Source organism: Gastrolobium bilobum, unplaced genomic scaffold (genome assembly GCF_033153095.1).
Source record: "Gastrolobium bilobum isolate Gb01-03AN ecotype WA unplaced genomic scaffold, APGP_CSIRO_Gbil_v1 utg2614, whole genome shotgun sequence".
In the NCBI taxonomy this organism is placed as follows: Eukaryota; Viridiplantae; Streptophyta; class Magnoliopsida; order Fabales; family Fabaceae; genus Gastrolobium; species Gastrolobium bilobum.
Window position 1 is genome coordinate 107,284 of NW_026895962.1, and position 27,259 is coordinate 134,542.

General features: G+C 35.4%; 4 protein-coding genes and 1 long non-coding RNA gene across 7 annotated transcripts; 3 read left to right on the forward strand and 2 right to left on the reverse strand.

The window, feature by feature from the left end:
• Window positions 1-4,660: 4,660 nt before the first annotated feature.
• On the forward strand, window positions 4,661-5,719 carry LOC133296982 (uncharacterized). Its single transcript, XM_061496025.1, has one exon. It carries the CDS (start codon window positions 4,661-4,663, stop codon window positions 5,717-5,719), a length of 1,059 nt encoding a protein of 352 aa, XP_061352009.1.
• A 2,169-nt stretch (window positions 5,720-7,888) lies between these two features.
• Window positions 7,889-9,220, forward strand: LOC133297002 (uncharacterized). Its single transcript, XR_009749586.1, has 3 exons — window positions 7,889-8,143; window positions 8,620-8,771; window positions 9,149-9,220. It is a non-coding gene; the product is annotated as an uncharacterized LOC133297002 (long non-coding RNA).
• Window positions 9,221-9,329: 109 nt separating this feature from the next.
• LOC133296993 (UDP-glycosyltransferase 92A1-like) lies at window positions 9,330-12,115 on the reverse strand. Its single transcript, XM_061496040.1, has one exon. The coding sequence runs from the start codon at window positions 11,825-11,827 to the stop codon at window positions 10,355-10,357; it is 1,473 nt and encodes a 490-aa protein (XP_061352024.1). The 5' UTR covers window positions 11,828-12,115; the 3' UTR covers window positions 9,330-10,354.
• A 2,240-nt stretch (window positions 12,116-14,355) lies between these two features.
• LOC133296986 (very-long-chain enoyl-CoA reductase) lies at window positions 14,356-18,707 on the forward strand. Of its 3 annotated transcripts, XM_061496031.1 has the most exons (6): window positions 14,386-14,467; window positions 14,600-15,270; window positions 15,726-15,888; window positions 16,097-16,136; window positions 17,226-17,977; window positions 18,445-18,707. In XM_061496031.1, exons 3-6 carry the CDS (start codon window positions 15,820-15,822, stop codon window positions 18,511-18,513), a joined length of 930 nt encoding a protein of 309 aa, XP_061352015.1. In that variant the 5' UTR covers window positions 14,386-14,467; window positions 14,600-15,270; window positions 15,726-15,819; the 3' UTR covers window positions 18,514-18,707. The 3 variants fall into 3 exon arrangements, with proteins under 3 accessions (XP_061352016.1, XP_061352015.1, XP_061352014.1); XM_061496032.1 differs by lacking the exon at window positions 14,600-15,270 and having other exon boundaries at window positions 14,356-14,467; XM_061496030.1 differs by having other exon boundaries at window positions 14,600-15,888.
• Window positions 18,708-19,790: 1,083 nt separating this feature from the next.
• LOC133296985 (T-complex protein 1 subunit eta) lies at window positions 19,791-26,790 on the reverse strand. The gene is made up of 14 exons (XM_061496029.1): window positions 26,654-26,790; window positions 26,290-26,550; window positions 25,940-26,065; window positions 25,655-25,858; window positions 24,162-24,331; window positions 23,914-24,049; window positions 23,447-23,563; window positions 23,235-23,354; window positions 23,030-23,128; window positions 22,855-22,944; window positions 22,482-22,569; window positions 21,745-21,833; window positions 21,582-21,656; window positions 19,791-20,315 (listed from the first exon to the last, which is right to left on the reverse strand). Exons 1-14 carry the CDS (start codon window positions 26,666-26,668, stop codon window positions 20,214-20,216), a joined length of 1,692 nt encoding a protein of 563 aa, XP_061352013.1. The 5' UTR covers window positions 26,669-26,790; the 3' UTR covers window positions 19,791-20,213.
• Window positions 26,791-27,259: the final 469 nt, after the last annotated feature.

Here is a 27,259-nt window from a genome sequence, read left to right on the forward strand (position 1 = left end):
CCTAGGACAGAAAGGGGTAGTTAGTATGCATCCATTGAAACCATGCTAGTGCAAGGCTGTCTACGTGAAAGGAAGCAATTTGTAGGCATTGGTGGGTTAGGGTGTTGTGAAATTCAAAAAATTATGTAGCTTTGAAAATTCATCCAAATAGGTGAGAACCATCAAACCTAGGCAAATCCAACTTGAAGGGACGTTGTTGAACAACTGTTGAAAAGTGTGGGGGATGAGGTGGTAGGGGAGGCGGTGTGGTTGGTGCTTGTGGTGAGGGAAAGTTGATCTAATCGAACCATTAGTGTAGTAAGTGTAGTTTGTATGTCATTGAGGCATTGTGTTGTTTGGTCAGAGTTTAGTGATTTGGTGGAGGTGTCTTTGAGTTGGGTGATTTGAGAAAGAGCGTTGAAATTTTCAAAAAGTTTGTGTAGTTGAGTGCATAGTATTCTTGGGTTTCTTCTAATTTGTGAAACCTTGTTTCTTTTACCAAGGAAAGGGACATGAGACTCAATGAAAGCACCAAATGATGGTTTATTTTTAGGCAAAAAGGATAAGCTTAGGAGATTTTTAAAATTAAAAGAACTCAAACAAGTTTTTCCTACTTTTTCATTCGATCTAAAATCCTTCAATACATGTTTCATTCCAACTTCTACTTACTAAAGATAACAATCTTACTGTAAAGCTAAGAAAATAAAAAATAACTGCCCAACTAAGTTACAAGCAAAGGAAACGTGGCTATGAAAATAATTGTCTAACAATGCTATAAAGAGACTAAAGAGTGGACCAAGCACGCATGTCATGCATTAGGGAACTGAAGCGATTTAGCAGTTACTATAGGGGTACGTATCAAAGAATATAACCTAATTTGATGTATTATTATGGCCTTATTTTATTTTATTCACTGCAGCAACCCGACCTACTGATTTGAAACTGGACGATAAGACAACTTAAAAAAAGAAGAAAATAATTAAGATTTGGATTCATTCTTGTATTTTAAAAACAAATTATGATAAAATGTCAAAACATTTAATTAAAATATAAATATGCGATGTTTTAATTCTTAAGAACATAAACTTTTTTCAAAAACTTAACTCAAACCGGAGGGAAGACTCTTTGATAACAGGGTTAAACTTAACTCATTTAATAACTAATATAAACATTTGTTATTAATTTTCCTAAACTCTTCAAAAAAGAAACTCCAGTCTCTCACTATCATGCATCTAGGGTTACCTTTTTTTTGGAGATTTTCTCAACTATATTGTAATTAATGTCTAAAAAGTCTGTATAGTGACACCAAAGGCGTCCACTAGTCTAGGCATTGCTTGGCATCGCAGCTACAACACATTGGTTGGGAAGTGAGAGAATTTGACCAGGCACTTACTGGGTGTAAGAAGTTCTTATATCAGGATTGTGTGGGAGTTGCTCTCCCTAGACTTTCTTAGTCGTAGCTTATACTTTTATCTTCTCTAGTTTTTTTTTTTTTTTTTAAATACTCTAGCCTCTCACTGCTGTGTGTTTCTTATCTGCTACTGTAACTAATCTGCTAACCATTTTTCCAATCTAACCCTTTATAAATATCAACTGTTAAGATGTAAGGACAAGTGGAGTAGGTCCGCCAGGTAGAGAAGGGGGTCCAAGGGTGGATGACACTGTAACCTTGGATTAAGATGAGAAACTAGCTGAAGGACAAGGTGGTCAAAGAGATGTAAAACCAAGCCAGATGGATAAGACACTACATGATGTAATAGGCTAAGAGATTGTATGATAGGTGTTGCGACTTCAGCAAGTGCATCGGTCATAAAAGTAATAAAGTGTACTACGAGATCGTTCCCACGAGGATTAGAAGTATTTGTCATGTCAGGATTAAAAGTAATAAATTAGAGACAAGTATTTCTCATGTGGTGGTGGTGGTGGTGACGATGGTGGTGGTCGTGTCAGGATGATGGTGGTGGTGGTGATGATGGTAGTGGTTGTGTCAGGCATGGTACCAGTCTCTCTCAATCACACCACCACTATCATCTTCACCACCACCATCATCCTGACATGACCACTGCCACCATCGTTGTTGTCGTTGTCAGTGGCGGAGCCACGTTGAAGCCAGCGGTTGCCTTGGCACTGGCTTATTTAGTCACGTTCGTTTAGCTACACTTAAAATGTAGCAAATTCTGTTTCAATTTTTTTGAAAATTAGCCACGTTTTGGTCGTAGCCATACAACCGTGGCTATTTGGGCACTAGCTGAATTTTTTTGGCACTTGCTAACATGCAATGCTGGCTCCGCCACTGGTCGTTGTCACCACCATCATCACCACGACCTCCACTCATCACTACCACCATGCCACCACCACCACCACTACTGTCACCGTATCGTTGTCACCACCACCACCACCACTACCACTATGCCACCACCACCACCACCATGCCACCACCACCACCACCACCACTACTACCATCATCACCACCACCACCATTGTAATTGCCATTACCATCACCGCAACCACTATGTCATCACCATCGCCGCAGCTGCCGCCACCACCATACTATATGGAAAAGAAAGTGATGATCCAAAAAAAAATTTATGCTTAATAGGAATTATTTTTTATTATACTATTTATTGTATTATCAAATACAATTCTCATTCTCGAAATAAAAATAGAACATGTTATCAAACACATTTCTCTTCTCAGAAACTGTTCCAAGGCACAAAAATAAAAAAGAATTTTTTATTTTAAGAAATAGTGTTAAGGAAACATAATAGTTGTCATATACAATCTTATTGGGTAGAAATTAAAATATACGTTTAAAACATGGGAAAAATAGTTCTCCTGTCATTGGAGAAGTATTCTTCTCGTGTCTCAAACAATTTTTTTGATAGCCCCACCATATTTTTATGTGTAGTGCGTATCCTCAAAGCTTCTTATTGCGCCAGAGACTTTAAACCCATAAAACATATTTGTAATTTGGCCTTTTTGGACCCAATAAAATGAAATCTTTTTTCAGTAAATAAAGTTTACATTTTACTTATTTATTCATATGAAAATAATACTACATAATTAGAATGGTAACAACTACTCGTTCATTCCATGATAAATATAAATGTTAAATTATTCAAACGCTTAATATTTTTAAATAAATATATTTATTGAACATTTTTTTATGCACACGTACTTATTCTACATTGAACTCTTTTGAAGATTACAAAATATTCCAATTATTAATAAATTTGTTTAAAATGATGATACAAATATCATCAGTTACTCTTGCGATTGTTTTTCTACAAAAAAAAATTCCATTTAATAATTTAAGTGTAATGTCAATATCATAAACTTTTAATTCTTTATTAAATAAAATTTCTCTCATTTCGTGCTCAGGTTATTATTTTATAACAATTTTGGAAGAGTTTTTTCCAAAAATTAACTTGTATGGTAAGAGAATCCAAAATTTATATAAACTTCACACCGGTATTTATAACTGGATCGTAACCTTATACCTCCCACATAACACAATAAAACACACAATTATGGTCAATAACCTTACATCAATTAGCAGCAAGTCCATTTGAGTTACTCGATTTCAATATTTCATGATTGAATCTCACATTAACCATAAAAAAACCACTTAAAAGTTAAAAGCATTGCCAAAAATGTTCAAGAGAACAATATAGTTATATACTAGATCTCACATTATCATCAATAGTAATAGTTACTTTTTTTTTTTTTGATAGATGCAGGGGCAAAGCCCCACAAGAGAATACAAACTAACTCAAAAAACAGAAAGCAAAAACAGAACAGAAAACATAACTCAAAGAACTAAGCTAACTACAATCTAAGCTAGCAGATTCCTTCGACCAGGATCCAACAGATCTGCAGCAAGCAGATTAAGGAGCTCCCTCTTGGGGACGAGATTGTAGTCATGCCAGGAGGATCCTCCAATGCTTTTTTGGAAATCCAATCAGCACAGCAGTTGCAAGTCCTCGGGATAAACTTCAGCTGCACATTCCAATCCTTGTTGAGAAATACTCGAATCTTAGCTACCAAAGGAAGCTTTCGAGTTTCGTTACCAGATGTGGTAAGAAGGCTAATAGCTTGAGACGAATCAGATTCCAAAACGATATTACTCCAACCAAAATTCCAGGCAAAAGCTAAACCATTTAAAATAGCCCAGAGTTCAGAATGTAGAGTTCAGAATGTAGCGGAGAGCAAGAACCTATAAAAACTGAAAAATCACTAATCCAGACCCATTCCAATCTCTCAGAAGACCCCCACACGCCGCTATGGTAGTTCTTTTTTAATTATACATATCTTGAATATTTATCTCTATCCCATTATGATCTTGAAGGCAACGTTTGTAATCAGATCAAAGAACACACTTCTTATTAGTCTTATCTCTTGAGATATTATATATAATAAAGATTCACTACTGAATAACGCATATGGCGCATAGGCTAAGATAAATTACATATACTATTTATATATATAGATGGAACGAAGTATGGAATAATTTCCTTTTTTCGATCTGATAAATGAATTAATAAATTTGAATAGTATAAGATCCTAATTTTGCTCCTTCCGTTACGCTTCTCAGACTTTCACAGACAACAACACGCATCTTTGGAAGACAACCTTCTCAATCTCAAACGTATTACACACACTCTTCTCCCTCTCGCATAAAATGTCCGTCGAGGAAACCTCCGCCGTCGCCGCCTCCGCCACCACCACCGTCTCCGAATCACCTGAAAAAATACAATCCGCTATCCAATCCCTTTCCTCCATCGTCCCTTCTCTCTCCGCCGCCACCACCAACCACCCTCTCTCTCTCCTTCACGACCCCAACATCTACTCCCACATCTCCACCCTCCTCCGCCAACCGAACTCCGGTGCCGGCGACAACAACCTCTGTCGTTGGCTCTACGACACCTTCCAATCCGGCGTCCCGGAGCTCCAGCTTCTTGTCCTCCGCTTCCTCCCGGTGATCGCCGGCGTGTACCTCTCACGCGTGGCAGACCGGAAACCCCAAGCGGGATTCGAAGCCGTTCTCCTAGCCCTGTACGCGCACGAGACAACGTCACGCGCCGGCGAAGCCGTGACGGTGACAATCCCCGACGTGTCACACCCAAGCGTGTACCATGAATCCAAAGCACCGGTGAAGAACAACGCGACGGAGCTCAACATCGGCGTCGTGTCGCCGAGCCTGGAACCACACGGCACGGTTCGGTCGACAAGAAGGGCTCGAATCGTTGGCGTTGCGTTAGAGTTGTTCTACAGCAAGATTTCCCAGATGCCCATTGCGCCAAAGATCGATTTTTGCAAGTTCTGCAAGGTTTGGGCTGGTCAAGATGGAGACATGTACAAGGAGTTCGAAGAAGAAGAAGAAGAGGAAGAAGAAGAAGAAGAAGGTGAAGAAGGTGGTGAAGAGGTGAAGGAGAAAAGTGGTGGCGAGAGGGAAAAGATAATAGAAGGGAGGGTTCCTATGCCTTGGGAGCTTCTGCAACCGGTTTTGAGGATTGTGGCTCATTGTTTGTTAGGACCGAATATTAATAAGGATATGGAGTTGTTTGGTGCAGCGAGTGAAGCATGCAGGTGTTTGTTTGCAAGGGCAATGCATGATGTTAATCCTAAGGCTATTTTGCCAACAAGGAGTCTTTTAAGGCTTTCCAAAACTGTTGTAACAAATGCTGTTGATGATGATGACCCCACTGAGCTTCCCAAGACTGATGTTATTTCTCTTTAATTAATTACGCTACTTTTTTTCTGTTGTTTTATTCATTTTCATTTTATGGCCTTTTCATTTCAACTTTTGAGGCATGCTTGAATTTGTGGATGTTTCTAAACATGGGCAAATTATACTCTTTTGGTCTTCGAACTTGATTTTGTTCTCTTTGATATAACTCCTTTACGTTACGCCTATCCTTTCTTTGACATTATTATGAGAATCTCATTCTCGGCTCTATCAAGTATGTGTTTTTGGTACACCTATCGATGGGTTTCATAGGCCTTGCAAGGCAAACTAATTGATGATATGTGTAGATTGGAAATTCAAACTGTGAATCAAGATGTGAAATTTAAGACCCGTCAAGTTGTTAAATTCAGATTTATTTCCGTAGATTATATTTATCTTCATACAGATGTTTCCTATGGACGCTTAAATGATCTAGCTAGTGTGTTTCTCTCTATATGATCTTCATACCAAGGATTCGTTTACAAATTTTTTTGAAAATTTTTACAAATTACACTATCTTCTCCCGGAATAACATAGTGTAACTCATGTTCTCCCGGGAGAAGGTAGCGTAGTTTGTAAGAGTTTATAAACAAAAAAGTTTATAAATATAACGTGTATATATATATATATATATATATATATATATATATATATTTGTGTAGTTTTAATTCAATAACATCACAAATGATCTAAATTTATGTTATTTTAGATCTTAATTATTGATTTTCTTCGTTCAACGATTAAGATTTATTGGGTCAAATTTAATAATTAATTAGTAATTTACAATAAATCCTAACATTTGACCTACAAAAATCAACGGTTAAGATTAAAATAATATAAAATTAGATTCTTTAAAAGGACAAATATTTTTTCTTTAATTTTTTTTTTGCCTCGATTTGCATTTTGTTTGGCTATGTTAAAAAAATATAAGTAATGGAAAAAGTCAATATATCAGATTTACAAAAATTCATCTTTTATATACTAAAATAGAGATTTTACTTTTAAACGTAAGATAATATCCTATTATGCTTTAATCCACACACACATATATATATTTTCATCGTTGTTTAATATATTTTTTTATATTTCCTAAAAACTTTCAAATTAGTAATTCAATTTAATTTTTTCATTTTACATTAGAATTTCTCTTCTTTTTTCCCTACCAACGATCAACTGCGCTCTATTCCTCTATATTAAATTAGATTATATCATTTGAAAATTGACTTAAACTCTTATTCTGCTCCCTTTGTAAAAAATGACACATATTATTCTTAATTTTTTTAATATTTTTAAATTCAAATTATTTTAATTAATAATACATCTTTTCATCTTATTGTTTATCTATATTTTTTAAATTCTACCTAGATTAAGTATACAATTATTGTTTTCTTAAAATTTTTTAAATATTTTTCATATAATTTATATTTTTTTGTATATAATATAATTTAAAATTTATATTTTTAAATTGGAAATAATTATGCAATTTACGAGATACTTGATAATTTATAAAATAAAATACTTAGAGCGTTAGACTGTGAATGATTGATAATTGTTCAAAAGCGGTTACAATTACAATATAAAATGAAAATTATACAACATTATTATTTTGTAATTTAAGTTTAATTAAATAATGATAATATTAAAAAATGTAAGGAATTAAATAAAGAAATCTCTTTATAATAATATACGTTTAGTTAGATATAAATTTATGTTTATTTAATTTATTTAAATAATAATGATGTTTAATAAAAACAAACGGGGAAAGAATATGCGTGTACAAAAAAAACAATGTAAAATAAACCAATGTAAAAGCATTTATCCATGATAAGAATAAAAATAATGAAAATCAAAAGTCGTGATAAGAATAAAATAATGAAAACGAAAAGTGAAAATACAATCATCAATGTAAATGAAATGTGGTTTGGAGTTAATAAAGATGTAAATGGATCGGTCGGCGTAATAGAGATTTATTGCTCCTGTACGTTAAGTTAAATTTGACTTATTATAAATAATTAAATAGAATAAATTTGGATCTTAAAAATAATTTACTAAAAAAATAAATCATGCGTTTTTTTTTTTTTAAGGCCACAAATAAATTTTTTTATTTATTAGGAACTAAAATGATCACTGTGAACATATTTACATACAAATTTGACCTTGAGAGAGCAGCCTATCTACACCCGTAGGAGTTTGAGAGGCGAGAGCGACGGGGGATGCACTTGAGAAATCCGACAGCAAAAGACAGGAAATGGTGAATCAAGTTGCGATTTTCAATGGAGTTTGGTTTAAACGAACAACGACCGTGTGATGTAGATTAAACGGTAGATACGACATGAGGTGTTTGTACTAATGTCATATCGAACCTATGCAGTACACCACCCACTCCGGACTCGGAGGTGCAGAATCAGAAACCGCCATATCTTCGTTTCGATTACTGTAAGTTTAAAGGGTTTCCAAATTTCCCACGTTAATTTGTACAGTTAATTCTTTAACCGTTACTGTTTTTATTTATTTCTTTGTTTATTTATTTATGCATCATAATAAAAGAGAGTAAATATTGTATTTTAATTACTGCTGATGTGCTGATAATAATCTCAACAACGAAAAACTGGTAGTAGTATTCTTCATTTAGTTTAAGGATAATGCTTTTGTTACGTTGTATTTTTGTGAGATTCACTAAAAAAATGTGAGCGCAGAGAATAATACATTTCTTACAAAACATACGAAAAAGTATTAGCCTTGGTTTGAAGGTGGTTTAGATATCTTCTGGGACTCGATTACCCTTTTTACGGGTATAAATATCTTCTGTAGTACTTTATCATGGCAGAGCACTTGGCTTTTATCCTCTCGCAATATTTTAACAAATAATTACTAGTGAGGATCCTAAGTCTTTTAACATATTTCAATTGCAGATGCAAGATTATAGCAGAATTCAATCAACAGAATTTGAGGGTTAAGTTTCTGCTCTTAAAGAGTTTCCTTGTAACCAATGTTGAAGTCTATGGCCTGCATCAGCGAACATCTTTCAACACCAGCTAACAAGGTTGCTGTAATAAATATCAAGGTATGTGATTTTGTTCTTTAGACTTATCTTTCTCAAATATGTCCTGTGCATATATGCTCTTTTTTTCTTTCTTTATTATTCTAGTACTAGAGAAGCACAGATCAATGCTGCTTTGCGCTTTCATTATAACAATTCCCTAAAGCACTTCTCTTCATATTAAGTATTTTAATTCGCTTTAAAAGATAGAGAGATATTTATATGTTGATTCATATTTTTAAGGTAATAAATTGTGACGAGGAGCACTTGCCCTTGATTTATATATATATATCCAGCTTTCAGAGAGGGTTTTCTTTGTTGTCTCTTTACTTTGACCAGCTGTTAAGATTGTTAAAATTCTTTAAACTGTTTCAGCTTCAATACACCAATACAACTTCTAGTCAGTTTCAGGTCTGCAGGGACACGTTGGGTGCTGTGCTACAATCAATGGCCTATATGTTGAATCTGTCGTTGAAACCAAACCCTTCAAACAAGATTTGAATTCTCATCCTACGGAACTCTCCATGCCCTTTAATCACACTCCAGAATCTGGTTACAATCATCACCATCATGGTCTTCTTGATGATGGGCAGAGCAACAATGGATGAGAGAACATCAATGTTCTTCTCCATTTTCACTTGGGTCTTGGGCTTCTCTGTTGATCTTCTTTCATTGAATCATTGGATTTCTGTTCTTGGCTTCTTGTTTTTGGATCGCTTTTCATGAGAATGATGATCTCCTGTTCAAGAACATTGATGTTATCTCCTCCATTCTTGTTCTGCCCATCATCAAGAAGACCATGATGGTGATGATTGTAACCAGATTCTGGAGTGTGATTAAAGGGCATGGAGAGTTCCGTAGGATGAGAATTCAAATCTTGTTTGAAGGACTTGGTTTCAACAACGGATTCATCAATAACGCTCTTGTTCTTCTGGGTGCGTTTGACAGGAATGTGACTATAGCTACACTTTGAACATATATGTACTAAGAATATTGTAGGTTAGCTAACTGTACCAGTTCATAAATGTACGGTTAGGAATATAATATTTAGAATTGTGGATTCCAGATAATTGCGTGTATCCATTGGTTTGTTTTTCTCCCTTTATACATAAAAAATTGAAATATAAGAGGCAGAGAGCGAACATATGTTTACATTGTTCACAAAAAAAGAGATAATGCAGTAAAGTTAATATTATGTATTCACTTGTGGAATTCATTCACCTTTTATATTGTTCTCAAATATCTTATTTTAAAATGAGCGAACATATGGTTTTCATAATCACAACATTATCCATATCTTATGATAAAAGACTACTGAGCAGTTGATGACAAATATGTTTATGTAAATAACTAGGAAAGTGTTACGTTTATAATTTTTTTTATTTACAACTTCAACTATGTACTCTGGGGAGTATATTCTCAAATATATGTACTCCCTAAAATACATAATTGAGGTTGCAATAGTTGTAAAAAAAAAAAAGTTGTAAACGTAATCTATCCGGTAACTATAGTATTCAAATTCAAAGAAACAATTAACAATTCAATTCATAGAACCTTGGATGATAAAATGTGTCTTTCAAATTCAAAGAAACAATTAACAATTCAATTCATAGAGCCTTGGATGATAAAATGTGTCTTACAAAATCATCCATAGCTTTCACCGAAGACCCCTTTCCTTCACCTTTCTCTCTTTTGGCCTCTCTGAAGTGTACTGCAATGTCATTTGCCTTCTCCTTCATTTCCTTTCCCTTTCCTTCGTGGTCCATAACTATTTCTATCACCTTTTTCACTTCCTCTCTAGAAATGACAGATTCCACAGTCCGTGTGAGCTCAACACAAACACCCATTTCCTCCACCAACATCTTTGCATTGTATGCTTGTTCAGCTGCTAGTGGCCATCCTATGATGGGGACCCCATGGCTGAGGCTCTCCAACACAGAGTTCCACCCACAATGGCTTAGAAATGCTCCTGTTGATGTGTGTGATAGAATCTCCAATTGGGGTCCCCATTTGTGCACCAATAAACCCCTTTCGTTGACCCTCATTCTCTCTTCAAACCCTTCAGGCAACCATTCTTCCCCGAACACTCCATTAATGTCAAAACCAAAAGGTGGTCTTATAACCCAAATAAATGGTTTCCCACTCTCTTCCAATCCCTCAGCCAAGGCCATCATTTGGGAGGCACTGATGGTGTTCTGTGATCCAAAAGAAATGTAAAGAACAGAATTCTGATCTTTCAAGTTGAGCCACTCAATGCATGCTTCAAGAGCTATGCCAGGTTCTTTACCTGCACGATGTTTTGAAGAACCCTTGTTTGCAGCTGGTTGCAGAAGAGGACCTACAGTCCAAACAGGAAGTTCAAGATACTGTCTCAGAAGTTGCAACCCCAAAGGCTCCACCTCCTCAACCGTGTTGCAAATCCACCCATCAGATTTCATGGACAGTGCAATCTGTGGAATGAAGAATCTGGACCAATCGTCATTGCCATATGCTAATTTTAAATATCTATGCAACTGAGAGCGATGGAATCTGTAGCTTTGAGGGAACCCCGGAACACAGAACACATCAGAGTCTGTTTTCCTATGGGGAAGGTTCGACCACATAGAGATGTAAGCTAAAGTTCCATAAGCACCACAAGTGGTGAAGGTTATGTTCCTTGTACCTAAGCTCTTGGCAACGTTGGTAACCCAACCATGGAACACGTCAGATATTATACAAAGTGGAGGGTGACCCTCTTCCTGTGTGATCTGGGATATCAAGGACCGAAGAGGAGCCTCAAGACTCATTGATGCATGAAACAGTTTGATGATGTCAGTGAGAGGTAGCTTCTCTGTGTTCTCTATGTTGGGTGGTAAACCATGATGGCTAGAATTGAAGGGTAACTCAGCAAAGTGAATATCATTGGTTGTGGAAATGGCAGATTTGAGGTATTGAATGTTGAGGTGAGTGGTAGCTATGGTGATGGTGAAGCTTGTCCTTTCTTGGATTTGCCTTGCTAGTGCTAGGAATGGGATGAGATGCCCATGTGCCATGAATGGTGCCATCACGATGTGCCCCTCCTTCCTTGCTGCCTCTGCCATTGGAGCTCAACGTATTTGGCACAAGAATTCTATTCTCTTCTCTTCTTAGTTTCTGACTAAAGAAAGTGCACAAAATAAAGCAAAAGAAAGGTAAAGTGGCATGGTGTAGTACAGACTACAGACACAGTAGTGGCAAAAACATGTGAATCACCATACTCCACGCACATATTTTGTTCATCCAACAAGCTTTTCGGTGGTGTGGGACCCTGCTTCTGCTTTTGTTGAAATTAACATGTGAGGGAATGAATGTTAATTCATATCATGCCAGTTACATCTTCCTCTTTATGATTGAAACCTAAAGAAACAAGTTATCATTTAACTTTTTGTTAGATTTATACAGTCTGACGTTATTTATTTATTTGAACACTGTTTTAGACCGGAGGCCCAATATCTATTCTTCACTACATTGCAACTTTAATTTTTAATTTTAATTTTTTTTATCAATGTATCTATTACTCGGGCTCTTTGACCCATATGGGGTTTTAATCCATTTAATTTTTTAATTTGGTATTCGATTCACAATATTTGTCAATGGGGTAGTTGAGTGACGCAAGGGGATCCAGCGGCACTCAGTGCCGCGAACAACCCCCGTGTCACTCACACATTTAGTTTTTTTTTTTATCTTCATTTGAGTGTCGCCCCCCTCTCCTAGGGAACTCATGAGATTGTGCCACGTGGCACAATTTCGTTAGTTCCATTTCCGTAAAATTTCGGAAGACAATAACTTTTGATTCGGGTATTCAAATCAAATGATTTTTTTTTATTTCATATAACTTTTCGAGATCTACGCAATGACGCATCGTTTGAGAGGTTTGTACTAAAAAGATTTCCTTAATGTTTCAATTTGAGAAATAATTAGTTACACTTTTAGTATTAATTTTGTGAATAAATAAATTTGTTGAATGACAATGAATAAAATTGTAATAAAAACAATTTAAATTTTCAGGGTATATTATATTGTACTTATTTAAGTGCCGTTGTCTTGAAAGTTATATCCATTAAATTGGCATATGCTTATCACCTCCTCATAAGCAATCTCACAAATTGCATTTTGCATCCTACAATTTCAAACTATAACATCACGATTCACTTGTAATCAGTTATAAGAGTGAGCTAACGAGCTTCGCACGTTCCCGATCTTTAATTTTGAGTGAAATCAATCGAAATCCATAGAATAATTAGGAAAGCCCATCCCCTATAGCCCATAATAAATTAATTGTGTCCAACACCACAGATTGCCTGGCCCATCTGATGGCTATTTGGGGATGAGGAATGATAACAATTGGGTGTAATTAATCAACCCACATGGTTGGGTACTTAGGTCAGCTCTCCATGTTTTTGTATTAATGTCGGTAATTGTATTTTTTATCATACTCGATAGCTGATTTTACTTATATTCAATTTTTTTTTTATAAGTCATAGGTAGTCTCCACAATAAGCAATCATGTTCGGGAAGAGTTCAGGATTAAGGCTTTAAACTTCTCTCAAAGATGATGCTGAAAAATTGCACATGTTCTCACTCTCATCAGCTCAGCTCTCATATATCAACTAGCTATCATCATTTGATTTAATTTTTTAATTACATGAGCCATTGAATATAAATTAATCAATAGTTAAGAATGAGTATAAAATCTTCTCCCCTTTATTATTTTTTTAATTATTCTTTAGAAGTTAGCTCAAATTGAAGGAATTTTTTTTAAAAAAAAAATAGAGAAACAAAGGTGGGAATTTAGTTTGGATCGTGTCTACTTTTCACTTTTTTCATCCCTTAAAACTTAATAAGCTTAAACAACCCATCATCATCGTGGCCATGGCAGCAAGGGATTTAAATCTTTTGTCCATCTTATTGTTTCTTTAATTGACGACCTTGTAGTTGTAGGCTTACACATTTTCTGTCCATAGTTTCACTTTCAACTCAATAGTCAGTCAATTGCGGACAAAGTTGATTCTCATTATTGTTATATCTGATACGGGTTTGATTATGACGAAATACTTGAATCTCATAATGTAGGTAATCAAAATACATACAATAATTAGGCAGAAGCCAATCTCCTACAATAAAGTGCAACAACAGAGAAGTGGGTAGTAGTTAGTTAGTAGTAGTAAATGCATTATTACTTACCATTTCATTTCATAATTCAACAACTACTTTTATAACATGAAATAGGAATAAATTTTTAGTATTACTGTTGTACCAAAATTCAGTACATTTCACTAATGAGAGCATTACACATTATAGAAGAGAGAAAAAATTTGACAGAAAAAAAGAAAACTTTAACTAACATGTAATATTTCTATTAATGAAATGTACTGAATTTTTGATGCAACAATAGCACAAAAAAATTTATTTATGGAACAAGGCTCATTCAGCCGTAAGGGCAAACCAAAACCCCTTAAAGGCTGACCCCACAAGTGATGTTTTAGATAATCCACCCAAATAGTTAGCTGCCCTACCCCCAACTGCATCCCATTAATTAACATATGCATACACCACACCCCTCATTTATTTTATTATTTATCCTTACCCTCTGTATAAGTCTATTATATTGAAAATTTTGAACACCTTTCTTTCTTTTGTGTTTGTGACTAACTAGGAAAGCACACACACAAACTCTCTCTCTCTCTGTTCTTTCAAATCAGGTAATTCTTCCTTCTCTTTTCTTTCTTCTTTTTCCTTCAATTGGGTCATTGATTTTTTAATTAAGGAGCTCTTTTTAATATCTTCACTCTATTTTTTTTTGGGTATCTCGCGGCTAACTATACGGTGTACAGTTACCAATACCTTTCCTGTACGGTTGAATACCTTCTCTGTTGGTGACTCACATTCTTTGTGATCATCGAATCCCAATTTTCTTCGTCAAAGTTTGTATCTTTTGCTAGTTTCTTCTTCCCCACTAAAAAAGCTTGGAACTTGCCATTTACTGCTTCGGAGATTTGATATTATTTCGTCTCGGTTTGGAGAAATTAAAAATGTGGGGTTTTCTGCTATATTATATGATTGTAAATTTGATAACTTCGTATAAAAATCATACTCCTTGCGTTGTATTTTTGGTTGCTGTTAATGTATATGGGGTGGATGAAATGGCGTAGTGCATCTGCATTTTTGTGTGACCGCAAAATTCCCCTGAAGTTAAAAGGAAAATTCTATAAAATGGCAGTACGACCGGCAATGCTATATGGAGCGGAATGCTGGCTAGCACATAGGCAACATGAGCATAAGATGGGAGTAGCAGAGATGAGGATGTTAAGGTGGATGTGTGGGTACACAAGGATGGATAAGATAAGAAATGAAGATATTCGACGAAAGGTCGGAGTAGTACCGGTAGCCGAGAAGATGAGAGAACATAGATTGAGGTGGTTTGGGCACGCGATGAGAAGACCCATGGATGCTCCTGTAAGAACAGAAGTTTGTTACCAAGAGCTAAACACAAAAAGAGGCAGAGGTAGGCCGAAGCTTACTTGGGGGAAAGTAGTAAAACAAGATTTAATGGAGTGGGATATAGATTGGCGGACAATATGTCTTAGAAAGGAATGGAGAAAAGCTATAAGTATGGTGGAGGGTTAGACTCGCTGTTATTCCTATGTTCCAGATGGTCTTTTTTTAGTCCTTTTCCCCTTCATTTCCCCCACTTCTTCTTGTCCCTTTCTTTTTTACTTTTATTTATTTATATATACATATATTTTTATTTTATTTTATTATTTTATTTGTGTATTTTTATTTATTTATTTATTTATTTATTTTTTTTTATTTTTTTTCAACCGTTTTGTATCTTTCATGTGGGTTCATCTACCCCAATTAATTTGGGATAAATGTGTTGTTGATGTTGATGTGATGTTGATGTTAATGTATATGGGGGTCTGATGTGAATCTACGATTTCTTATTCCCTTGAGTTTCAGCCCCTACTTCTATTGGATCTTGCATTATCCTTCAGTGATTCGCGAAGTGTGTGACTGACACTGTGTGCGGAGTGGGTCTGCTTCGGTTTTAAAGATGAAGGTTACTTTGGTTTCTAGGAGTGGAAGAGAAATCGTTAAAGGTGGCATTGAGCTCAGCGATTCTGTATGTCTTCTTTCTCTAGATTTCTTACCCCTTTTTTTATCGCATTTTGTTAATTTATTTTTTTTTGTCATCAAAAGGGTATTTTGATGTCTGAGAGTTGGATTTTAATTATGTCATTCAAAATCCGCCCTCTTGTATAGCTTTTGAATTGAGAAATGGGAGCTTTGTTTTCAAAAGTAATGACTTATGGTTTGTTCCTTTGCCATAGGCTACTGTAGCAGATCTGCAGGAGGCAATTCATAGGCGAAGTAAGTGAACTTGTGTTTTTTCTCTACTATTTTTATGTATGAATGTTTTTTAAGTAGTATCTGACAAGTAAAACGATTAAAATACAATGATTCTCAGGCTTGTATATGGATGGTGCTAAGATATTTCTGCGTATATATATATATTTTTTGCGTTAGATTTTTAACTTATTGCATACAGCGTGATGATAGAAGTGTCATAGGTTCATTGATATTTGCTATTCTTACTATTTGGTATTTTTAATGATCATAACAGTGTAATAATCTGAGTCACCAATACTTTCAAATGTCTGTTGTACTGGTGTTGGATACGTATCTGGATACTCGGATACTTGATAAATGTTAGTTGTAATGTATTTGCAATGGCTAAGCCAAAAATAAAAACTCTTTTCTCCACTATTTCCCTCAATCATGGAGCGCGGCCCTTCTATTATGTTTTTTTTATGAGGTCTTATGATGTTTTCATGTGGTTTTTGATGTTTGATGAGATAATATATATTATTTTTAATATTTGTGTTATGTCATATCCTATGATACCAGTATCCTTTTTTTTAATAGAAGTGCATCCCTGTATCATACTGCTGTCACATCCTATACCCGTACCCCTATCTGTGCATCATAGGTGATAACAAACTAAGTTTCCTTTGAAATTGTAAATTGTTCATTTAGATACAATTGTTGAAGTTCCTTTGAACCTTGGGCATATGAAGCACAAGTAAATTCCCCTTTTTCACACTCTAAAATGACCATGAAGTTTTAGCATCATTAATTTGATCTGCAAGTCTTTTTTAATAACTACTTATTTAAACCTAGTCTAGGTTGATGAACTTGAAGTGTTAGAATGGGGAATTACTTTGCAGCATATGAAAGTTAACCCAATTCTTCTTGAGTTGGTGAACTAAAAGAAATTATTGGTGACAACACTAGTTCATTCCATTGCATCCAACTTTTGCTACTATTGTATGGCTTTGTTATTCTGTCTTAGACCTCTCTTGAGAGAAAAAGCATGCTTGTATGTAAGTGTATCTCTATCTCTAGGCAGCATTGGATTTCATAGATCATTAACATGATTTGTTTGATTCACTTCAACAGCCAAGAAGTACCCATCAAGGCAGCGCTTGACGCTTCCTGTCCAACCAGGATCAAAGGAAAGGCCTGTTGTTCTTCATTACAAAAAGAGTCTGAAAGACTATACAAATGGAAATTCAGAAACCTTAACTGTAGTATTCAAGGACTTAGGCCCTCAAGTTTCATATCGTACGCTTTTTTTCTTTGAGTATTTGGGACCTTTGCTCCTCTATCCAGTCTTCTATTATTTCCCTGTTTACAAGTATTTTGGCTACAAAGGTGAACGTGTCATCCAACCCGTGCAGACATATGCCATGTACTACTGGTGTTTCCATTATGCCAAACGAATTCTGGAAACATTTTTTGTGCATCGCTTCAGCCATGCAACCTCACCCCTTTCCAATGTGTTTCGCAACTGTTGTTATTACTGGACCTTTGGCGCTTATATTGCTTATTATGTGAACCACCCACTGTATACCCCTGTAAGTGACCTCCAGATGAAGATTGGGTTTGGGTTTGGGATACTCTGTCAAGTTTCAAATTTCTATTGCCATATTATACTGAGGAATCTTCGCAGACCTGAGGGAGATGGTGGATATCAAATCCCATGTGGCTTTCTCTTCAACATCGTTACCTGTGCAAATTATACTACAGAGATCTATCAGTGGTTGGGCTTCAACATTGCAACGCAAACTGTTGCGGGTTATGTTTTTCTTGTGGTTGCTACTTTTATCATGACCAATTGGGCTTTTGCAAAGCACAGGCGCTTGAAGAAGGTCTGTCTCCTTTATCTTTTATTTTATAGTTCATTAATTCAGTTTATGGTCTTTATTTTATAGAAGTATAACTATAATAGCAAAATTGTGTATGATCCGCATGATATAAAAATTAATAATGAATAATTTTAAGTATGCTTTTGGCTAAACTGTCAGATTTTAGATTTTGAGGATTATGAAAGGTTTGTGGCTAACTTGATTTTTTTGACTCTATAATGTTGTTACTTCTGCTTCTTCATTAAACATGTGGTTTGAAAAATACTTCTGCTTATAAGAGTTTGATGTTTGTTGCTTGGCTATTCTAGGTCAATTGGTTTTGGTTCTTGTGTTATTTGGATAAATTTACAATATATATATAGGGTGAAACCTTTTCAATTGCTATAAAATGAACCAATAATGTTAGTCTTTTTCCCTCTTTGTATCTTTTAGTATTGAATCTTGCATCTTATCTTTTGATGTACCTGCAGTTATTTGATGGAAAGGAAGGGAGACCCAGGTATCCTCGTCGATGGATAATATTGCCCCCATTCCTGTAGAAGCTGAAGCCATTTATGAGGCCACCGCTATGTGCTAACAGGATTCTGAGATTTAGAATTGTAGCACAATGAAATTGTAGTGATTTATTCTTATTAAGAATTTGTTTTTCATTGCTTTTGACTATGAACTTGGTTTCCAAATTATTGAAGCAGTGTTTTGCAGAATATTTGTAATCATTTTTATATGATAGTACTGGGGATAATTGTTACTTTAAAATCTTCATCTTGTGTTGATCATATTTGATATTGCCATTTTATTTTGGTTGGCTATGTTGGGGTGGGCACGTTTTGGTTTTCCATACGATACTAAACCGAACTGGTAAAATGATTCGGTTTTTAAATTGATTTAACAAAAATGCTTTGGTTTTTATATGGTGCGATTTGGTTTGATTTTTATGGGGGTTGGATAAGGTTCTTTTTTTTAGCTTGAATCTTAGCTCAGTTCAAAGAACCAAACTAGTTTTGAAAAATAATTTGGAAAATTGATTCGGTTTTTCAATTGGTTAAAAAAATAATTCTTTTGATTCAATTTGGTTTGATGTATTTGATTTAGCATCTACTTCTGAAATATGTAATGCGGCAATGTTTCATATTTTTCAATTCAGTCTCAATATTTGACACAGGTTTATGTGCATGTAGAGTTGATTAATTTTGAGGATAAATTTTTGTATTCTTAAAAGCAAAATCGTTTGTGCATCTTATCAGCATAAACTCAAAATCCGTAGTCCTCTTTGCTAAAATTGTTTTTGATCAGTAACAAATAAATTATTTATTCTATTTTTGGACAACAGAGAACTAAAATATCACACATTGCCTAATTTTCTTACATCTTGAAATTAGATGAGACAAACAGGACAATTGTTCAATGGTTGATTTCTCTCAATTTTTCGTTGTGGACAACTCTCATCTTTGGATTTGTACAGACGTAATTTATATTTCATTTGCGTCATCAACATTCTAAATCTATTGTGTTATAGATTCAATATATAGTCACTGAGTCTTAAAACAGATTGAAATCGTTGAATCAATAAAATAAAGATAAATTAGGTCCATACCATAATTTGCCTTTCTATCGAGGAATTTAGTCTCCATTTTGTGATCCACGCACATAACAGATCTAAAGTATCGAGTCCACAAAGTGTCACCTAGGTAATTTCAAGAAATCAGCTCTTGCCTTGAGGAATTGAAATTGTATCGTTCGCCTGCCGTTACCATAACCGACTATTTAAAGATCAATTTTCCCAATAACAGATTGGATTGTTTCTCTGCTCACATGTCTTCGGCAATATGTATACCATGTTCTTACACATTCCCACAGCACCTCTTGTAAAAAACACAAATCGCATGCTTATATAAGTACGAGGTAATAAAAAGTTACACGTATAGAACAAGGTGATGCAAAATTTCACACGAAATAGCTCAAGTCCCACCAACAGCCAACCAATAGTTTCATCCCCTCCAACTTACAAAATAAATAAATACCAGAGACAAAATGCTTGAAAATTGCTACCACCAAATCCTAGTTTTGATCAGATGAAGTTCCCAGAATCTCCATTACAATTTCATATCATCATTTGTAGATCCAAGATATGGCATTCTTCTAGCAACTCCAACTAGCAGAAACATACATGCAGTGGCCTTCGATGTATTAGACAGAGTCAATGCACGAGACAAAAGCCGACCAGTAAAGAACGCATTTTTCATCGTCTCCGCATTCCTCGTCCACGTCCACCACGGAAAGCACCTCCACGACCTCTTCCGCCCATGGCACTTGCAGCAGCCTCTCCTTGTGCACTCTCAGACTACATATTTTAAATAGAGAAAACAATCAAAACCAGCTGGATAACATAAGTTTCTCTAATCTCGATATGACATCAGATAAGCATTCATAACAAGCTAGAATAAAATAAGTGTAAAAAAATTTAGTTACACGGAAAAAATAAAAAAGAAATAGCCATACATAGTAGATATTCTGAACATAATTCTGCAGATCAATGTAAATTTTGAAGTCACATTATGCGACTCAAGTAGAACACTTGTAAGAATATCAACAAAAATTGTCAGCAAGCTATCGACCTCCACCTCTTAAGTATGCAACTTATTAGGTAAAATATAAAAATAGCTTCAGTTGTCCTATTAACATTGGACCCTGAAGTATTTTTAATTGCAATCAACAAAGGGGCTCTTGAAAATATTATTTGGGCGGGATACATGGAAAGATATCAACCGAATCCAATGGTTATGATAATCAGATATTATCAATAGGAATTGGGAAGTATATCAGAAGACCTAAGTCGGGTACAACTACTTCATTGGTGCAGTGTGCATATTACCGCTTCAAGACTTCAACAACAAATGAATAATAGAGGAAACAGAACTGGAGCACAATAAATTTGAAGCACTACCAAAAAATTTGGGTTACCTCATGAAAGGGAACCTTTTTCAACTTTATAAAAGGAATAAGGGCAAGTTAGGAAAAGGAACATAAAAATCTCCATTCCAGTTGCCTACCAATAATGGCATTCCCACATCTTCAAGAGAGAGGATATTGATTCCGGTCTAAAGAATCCAGGTGAGGAATGCAATCATAATTCTATCCTTTTTCTTACCAAACTAAGAAATCCCCATCCATACGGAGTAGGAGGAACTAATCACCAGTGAACAGCATATGATTTTCAAAGTCCAAGAAATGTGCACAGACAAAGTACCATGACAACTAGTACTCGTTACTCAAACAAATAATGATACATGAAAATGCTTAAAAGCGGCAAAACAAGTGTAGAACATTTGGATTGCATGTGGACATGTGCAGAGCAGTGATGATGTGAGTTATGTGACACTGCACAGATCCAAAGGTAAATTTATATCGACTTACACTGTCAAAAGTACAAAATCCCCGACAAAACAAATTAAGTCAACAGGAAAAAAAGTTTAAAGTGAAATCTAAATATGCCTAATATAATAGATCATTGATTCCTTCAAATTGTGCAAGTATTCGGGAGATATATTACACAACAAAAGAACCATTTAAATCAAATATAAAATGATAGAACTAGTCAGAAAGTTACCTTGGGATTTTTAACTGTTTCATCAACACTTAAGATAAGACACGCAGCCTCTGTAGCAGCATTTATAGCATTGATCTGCAAATTTATTAATTAACTCAGACACTATCCCCATAAAACACTAGAATCAGAGAATAACATAACACAGATAAATGATGGCAGATACCTTCACAACTGCAGGCTCCCAGACAAAGTTAGCAAAAGAGTCAGCAATTCCACCAGTGGCTATGTCCACCCCATAAGGTGCCCCCTCACCTGTAACAAGCAAGCAATGACTCTAGATGAACTCAACATCTTTGCGAGCTATTTGGTTAAATGAACAATTTATAACAAATTTTTCAAACAAGTGTCAATATTTTTTAGGAGACAAACAAAGTAGCAAACTATTTTAAGGTAATTCTATTTGTAAGTGTATGAGGGCAAGCTTGGAGCAATACTAAAGCTGCTCCTTTGTGACTGAAAGGTTACGAGTTTGAATCCAAAAAACAACTTCTTTGAAAATATGTAAGGGTAAGGCTACATACAAGGATTGTCTTCACCCCTACCCTCACTAGTTGGGGTTCAATGGGGAGTGGTTTAATTCTACTTGTAAGTGTGTATGTATTGGTTGTGTTCATGCATGTGTAAAAGTATGCAAATTAGTTTTTTAAATATTCACTAGTACTTGAACTCAGCCCATATAATCAAACAAGCCAAGCTTTAACACAACATAAGCTCCAACTTGAGCTCAGTCAGTACCTTTAATTGAACAACTTAGTATCTAAGTATTTAACTAGGCTTGGCTCAACCGCTGCCCCACTTTTCAGTAGCTTTGCATGTAAGTATATGTTAGCATGCATGCAAGTAATTTTGTGCAATACATATATGTAAGGAAGCATGCATATACAAAGAATGCCAACCAACCAGAAGGAAGCGCATGTTTCTGCCTCAGTTTATTCAGCACATCAGTTGCATCAAATCCAGCATTGTCACATAATTGCCGAGGTATAACCTGTAATAACACCAGAACTTATTGCATAACTCTACTCTATGATCAGCAGATAATATCAAACCCTTCATGCCTTATTTCCCGAGCTAGTATGCATGTTACACCAGATTCAGAGGAAAGCAATTTCAAATGCAATGAAAGCTACACTGTTCAAAATCAATGACCATACCAATGCAGCAATTTTAGGTTGAATTGCAACATGTAAAACACATGCGCAAGAAGCTCTTTGCTCCCACCCCCTTCCCCCACAGCAATTAAGGATCATACTCATATTTCAAACACACTTACCTCGAGAGCTTTCGCATATGAGTTAATGAAGAGCTGAGCCTTCCCAGCTATTGTACGTGCATGCTGTCTCAAGTATCGGCTTATCTCCATCTGCCAACAAGAACCACATTTTAACGTCCAACACATTCATTAACATATTTCAATGAGATCTACCAACAAAAATTGGGACACATACATCTATAGCACCTCCACCAGCAACTACAGTTGAATTCTTCAGAGCCCTTCTAACAATCATGATTGCATCATGCAAACTTCGCTCTGCTTCCTCTATGAACTATAAGAGAATAGCGAAAATAAAATATAAGCACAACAATGGCAAATTTATTAAAAGAGTTTTATTACAAGCTACATAAACAGTTATTGCACAACCTCTAACAGACCTGATCAGCTCCACCACGAAGAACTATGGTGGCTGTTAGGCCAGATGGACATCCGCTGAATATATTAAACCGCTCATTTCCAACTTGTCTTTCCTCAAAAACCTCACAAGTTCCAAGGACCTTTAAGCAAATAAATCACAAAATTCTCAGCTGTAATATATAACATCATAAAAAGAGCAAACCATGACAGAATCCCACAAATAATGTACAACCTCATCAATAATGTTATTGACAGATGTTTGAACAGTTCCACCGGTTGCAGCAGTAACCCTTTTTAGATCTTCTTCTGTTACACGACCAGCACAGAAAATGTCTCGATCTGCAAAATACTGTTTCATGGACAAGTTATTTTTTTAAAAAATAATAATAATTATGAATATGCTCAAAAATTTTAAGAAACCCAGTAAAAAATAATAATTTTCTAGCATTATCATGAGCAGTTAATAAGGATTATGTCAATCTACATTTCAGCATAGAAAATGAAGCCCATAGCCATGCGATACACGTAAGTACACGAGGCAATGCATACAATGCACCATGAACTGTCACATGAGGGGATGGCACATGGCAAATTTGGCAGGTTGCTGCTCGTTAGAAAGGTGCAACATTTTGTGGATAGTTGAAAGAAATCCAAGAATATGAAAGAAAGTTAACTTTGATAAATAAAAAGAATTAAAACCTGGGTAGCTAGATCACCAATAGCCAATCGTGAAAGAATAACTTTGGCACCACTGTTAACACATTTATCCAACTTATCATAAATAATATTCCATTCTGCATCAACAATTGACTGATATTGTGATGGATCTGACAATCTGCGAAGAACAAGAAAAAAGAGAAGAAAGTCCGTTATAGCAAGCAATAATTCAATAGGATTTCAGTATCAAGTTATCAACAAACAACAGAACAAATTTTAAATATTCCCACCTTATTTCAGCATTTTCTTTCTCAGATTTTAGCTCCAATTCAACATTTAGTAACAGTATTTTGGGATTGAGAAACTTCTTGGGCTGTTGCTCAAACCCAGCATATGAAAATGTCTTTTTGAAGGCAACACCATTTACAAGAAATGAGTCGCGCATGTTGCCACCAGGAACCTGTAGAACAAAACCTGAATCTCAGTCATTGGTTTCCAAAATAACTTTCTCAATAACATGAAATTGATTTACACATAATTAAACATATATAATTAAAACAAAAACCTATATGACAGTAACACTCCTTGATATTCATATGTAATCACTTTGGTTAGATGGTTGTTCATACTTCCTATCACATCTTTTGTACTACAAATATTTTTTTAAAACAGATTCCAAGAATATAATGCAAATCAAATATAACACATCTACTTTACATTTTCTGAAGAAAAGAGGAAGCCTAAAGCATCTAATTACAAAAATATGAAAACTGGAAAAGCTTTATCTGAAAAAAAAAATGAAAAAAAAATATCAAGGTGTTCTACCCTTATAGCAAAGAAGAGATCCTTTTAAATGACGAGAAAATTCCACTAAAACTTAGTACGATGGTAATGGGAAAACTTTTAGAAATAATAACCACCTTGAAATATAACTACATAACAAACAAATAAATTCTAGTCAAATGACACGGAAAAAATGCAAAAAGAGTAAGGAAAACTCAAAATTGCTTCATATGCTGGATGATTTTGTAAACATTTGAAGTTTGGAACTAAATGTACAATACAGGCCCAAAGACTGAGGCTGTTAATATGATGATTATATGGCATGTCAGCATCTATGCAGACCAGCTCTAGCAAGACCTCAACACAATTTGTATATGCTCATATTAATTAGTTTGTGGAGGAACATCATTCCATGAGGAGATTGTGGTCTGAATAATTCATCTTGTGAATCAAAATGATATTTACTGAAATAAACCATTGTCATTCCCCAGGAAAAGAAATCAGAAAGGGGTAAAATCAAGATCTCTATGAAGCCATCACCTGTTCCTAGCACTGTGTTTGGATAACCTAACATCAATTAATGAAGTAAGTTGTATTACAACCAGACATAAAATGCCATGTAATCAGCATTTCCTAAAAAATGTCAAATTATTTTGAAAAGATTTGCTCAACTCTTCTGGTCATCGTAAACTTTAAACCTCCAAGAAAGAGAAAGCACACACAGCAATATCTAACTCTAACTACACTTGAAGAGATGCACACACACATTTACAAAGTGATTAGAGAACCTAGAAACATTGATGAGGCTTTTTGGTGTGTTTTATTATAGTGCCTTTAAGAGTATCTTTGGTCCTCCATATTTTGCACTCTCATTTTCCCCAATAAACATTGGTGAGGCTTTTTAGTATGTTTTATTAAAAAAATACATTAGACAATTACCAATACAAACGAGACTAAGCAACATACATATACAATGTTGTAAGAGAACCGATACATGTACCTTCTTTATTCCAATCATGTTCAACCTGTCATCATTCCCAATTGCAATGACAGCATCGACAACCATGGATGCAAAGAACTCTTTCTCTCCACCTATAAGCTTCGAAGAAAGTGTTGTAGAAGCACACCTTGCAAGCAAGTGTTTCTTTTCTTCTAGACTTTTTCCCTCAATGCTAACCGCTAACTCTTTAATCTTCTCAATGGCCTAGGTCAATGACGACAATAATAATGCCACAAATCAGGACAGTCTTCTTGATTGAGGCAAAAAAATAATAAAAATACCAACCAAGGTGCTTGCAGTCCTATAGCTCCGTATTAAATTTTGAGAGTGAACACCATCTTCAACGAAAGGCTTGGCCTCCCTTAAAAACTCAGCTGCAAGCAATACCACAGTGGTGGTTCCATCGCCAACCTTCACACATTCGCAACAAGTATAACAAAACAATAATTTATTTACAAACACGCAATTCCACAATTTCAAGCATCTGAATCAAGCGAAGACAAATATAAAAAAAAAAAAAAAATAGTTCTCAGAAAACCGAACTTAACACGAGACGAAAAAAAAGAAAGATAAAACATCGGCATTTGAAAAGCAGAAAATGGAGATCGAAGGGAAAGAGTTAGTTAGTTAGTTACCTCGGAGTCCTGAGACTTGGCGATGTCGACGAGGATTTTGGCGGCAGGGTGAACGATGTCGAGGAGCTTCATAATGGTGGCGCCGTCGTTGGAAATGGTGACGGCGCCCTTGTCGTCGTGGATGAGCTTGTCCATTCCGCGGGGGCCGAGGGTGGTTCGAACGACGTCGGCGACGGCGGTGCAGGCATTGATGTTGCTGACAAGCTGCGCCTTACCTTGCGAAGTGTCCGTGCCTTCCTTGAGCAGAATGATCTGAGGTTGCTGTTTGGTACCGCATTTGCAACAAGTAACGATGTGTTAGGTTGGGTTAGAGAAACACAGATAGAATACAGAAGAGAAATAGAGAGAGAGAGAGAGAGCGTACCAGCATAGCTGACATGGTTGGAGACGAGAAATAGAGATAGAGAGAGAGAGAACTAGGGTTTAAGTTTGAAGTTCAAAGTGTGTCTAGTAGTAGCAGTTTCTGGCTCCTTCTCTCTCGCAGCGAGTAAGTGCTTTTTCTGCCACTGGGATCTGTTTCGATTCCGAACTCCATTTTAATCTGGACTTGGGCCCTGAGCCCATGGCCCGTTTGTACCCAAAACTGGTAGGTATTATATTTACGATCTTCTGTTATTAATTTATAAAAAGGGTCCTTTAGGTTTTGTTTGGAAGTTGATTTTACGAAGGGAAGGAAAAAAAACACAGGGTTTTAGTAAGCCCTACCCTTGTTTAAAAAAAGGAGGGGAAGGAATTAGAGATTTTTACTAAACCCTCTTTTTTCTTAAAATTAAAGTTCTCCCAATTTGGAGGGTTTGAGGGAGAAAATGTTGAAAATTACTTATCTACCATTAGCATTAAAATGTTAAAACTACATAATTGTGAATCATTTTTAAATATGATATTATTAGAAAAGTCTCAAATACCGACAGAATTTATTGACGAAAAATATTTCGTCAAAAATAGTTATGATATTTTTGATGAAAATCAT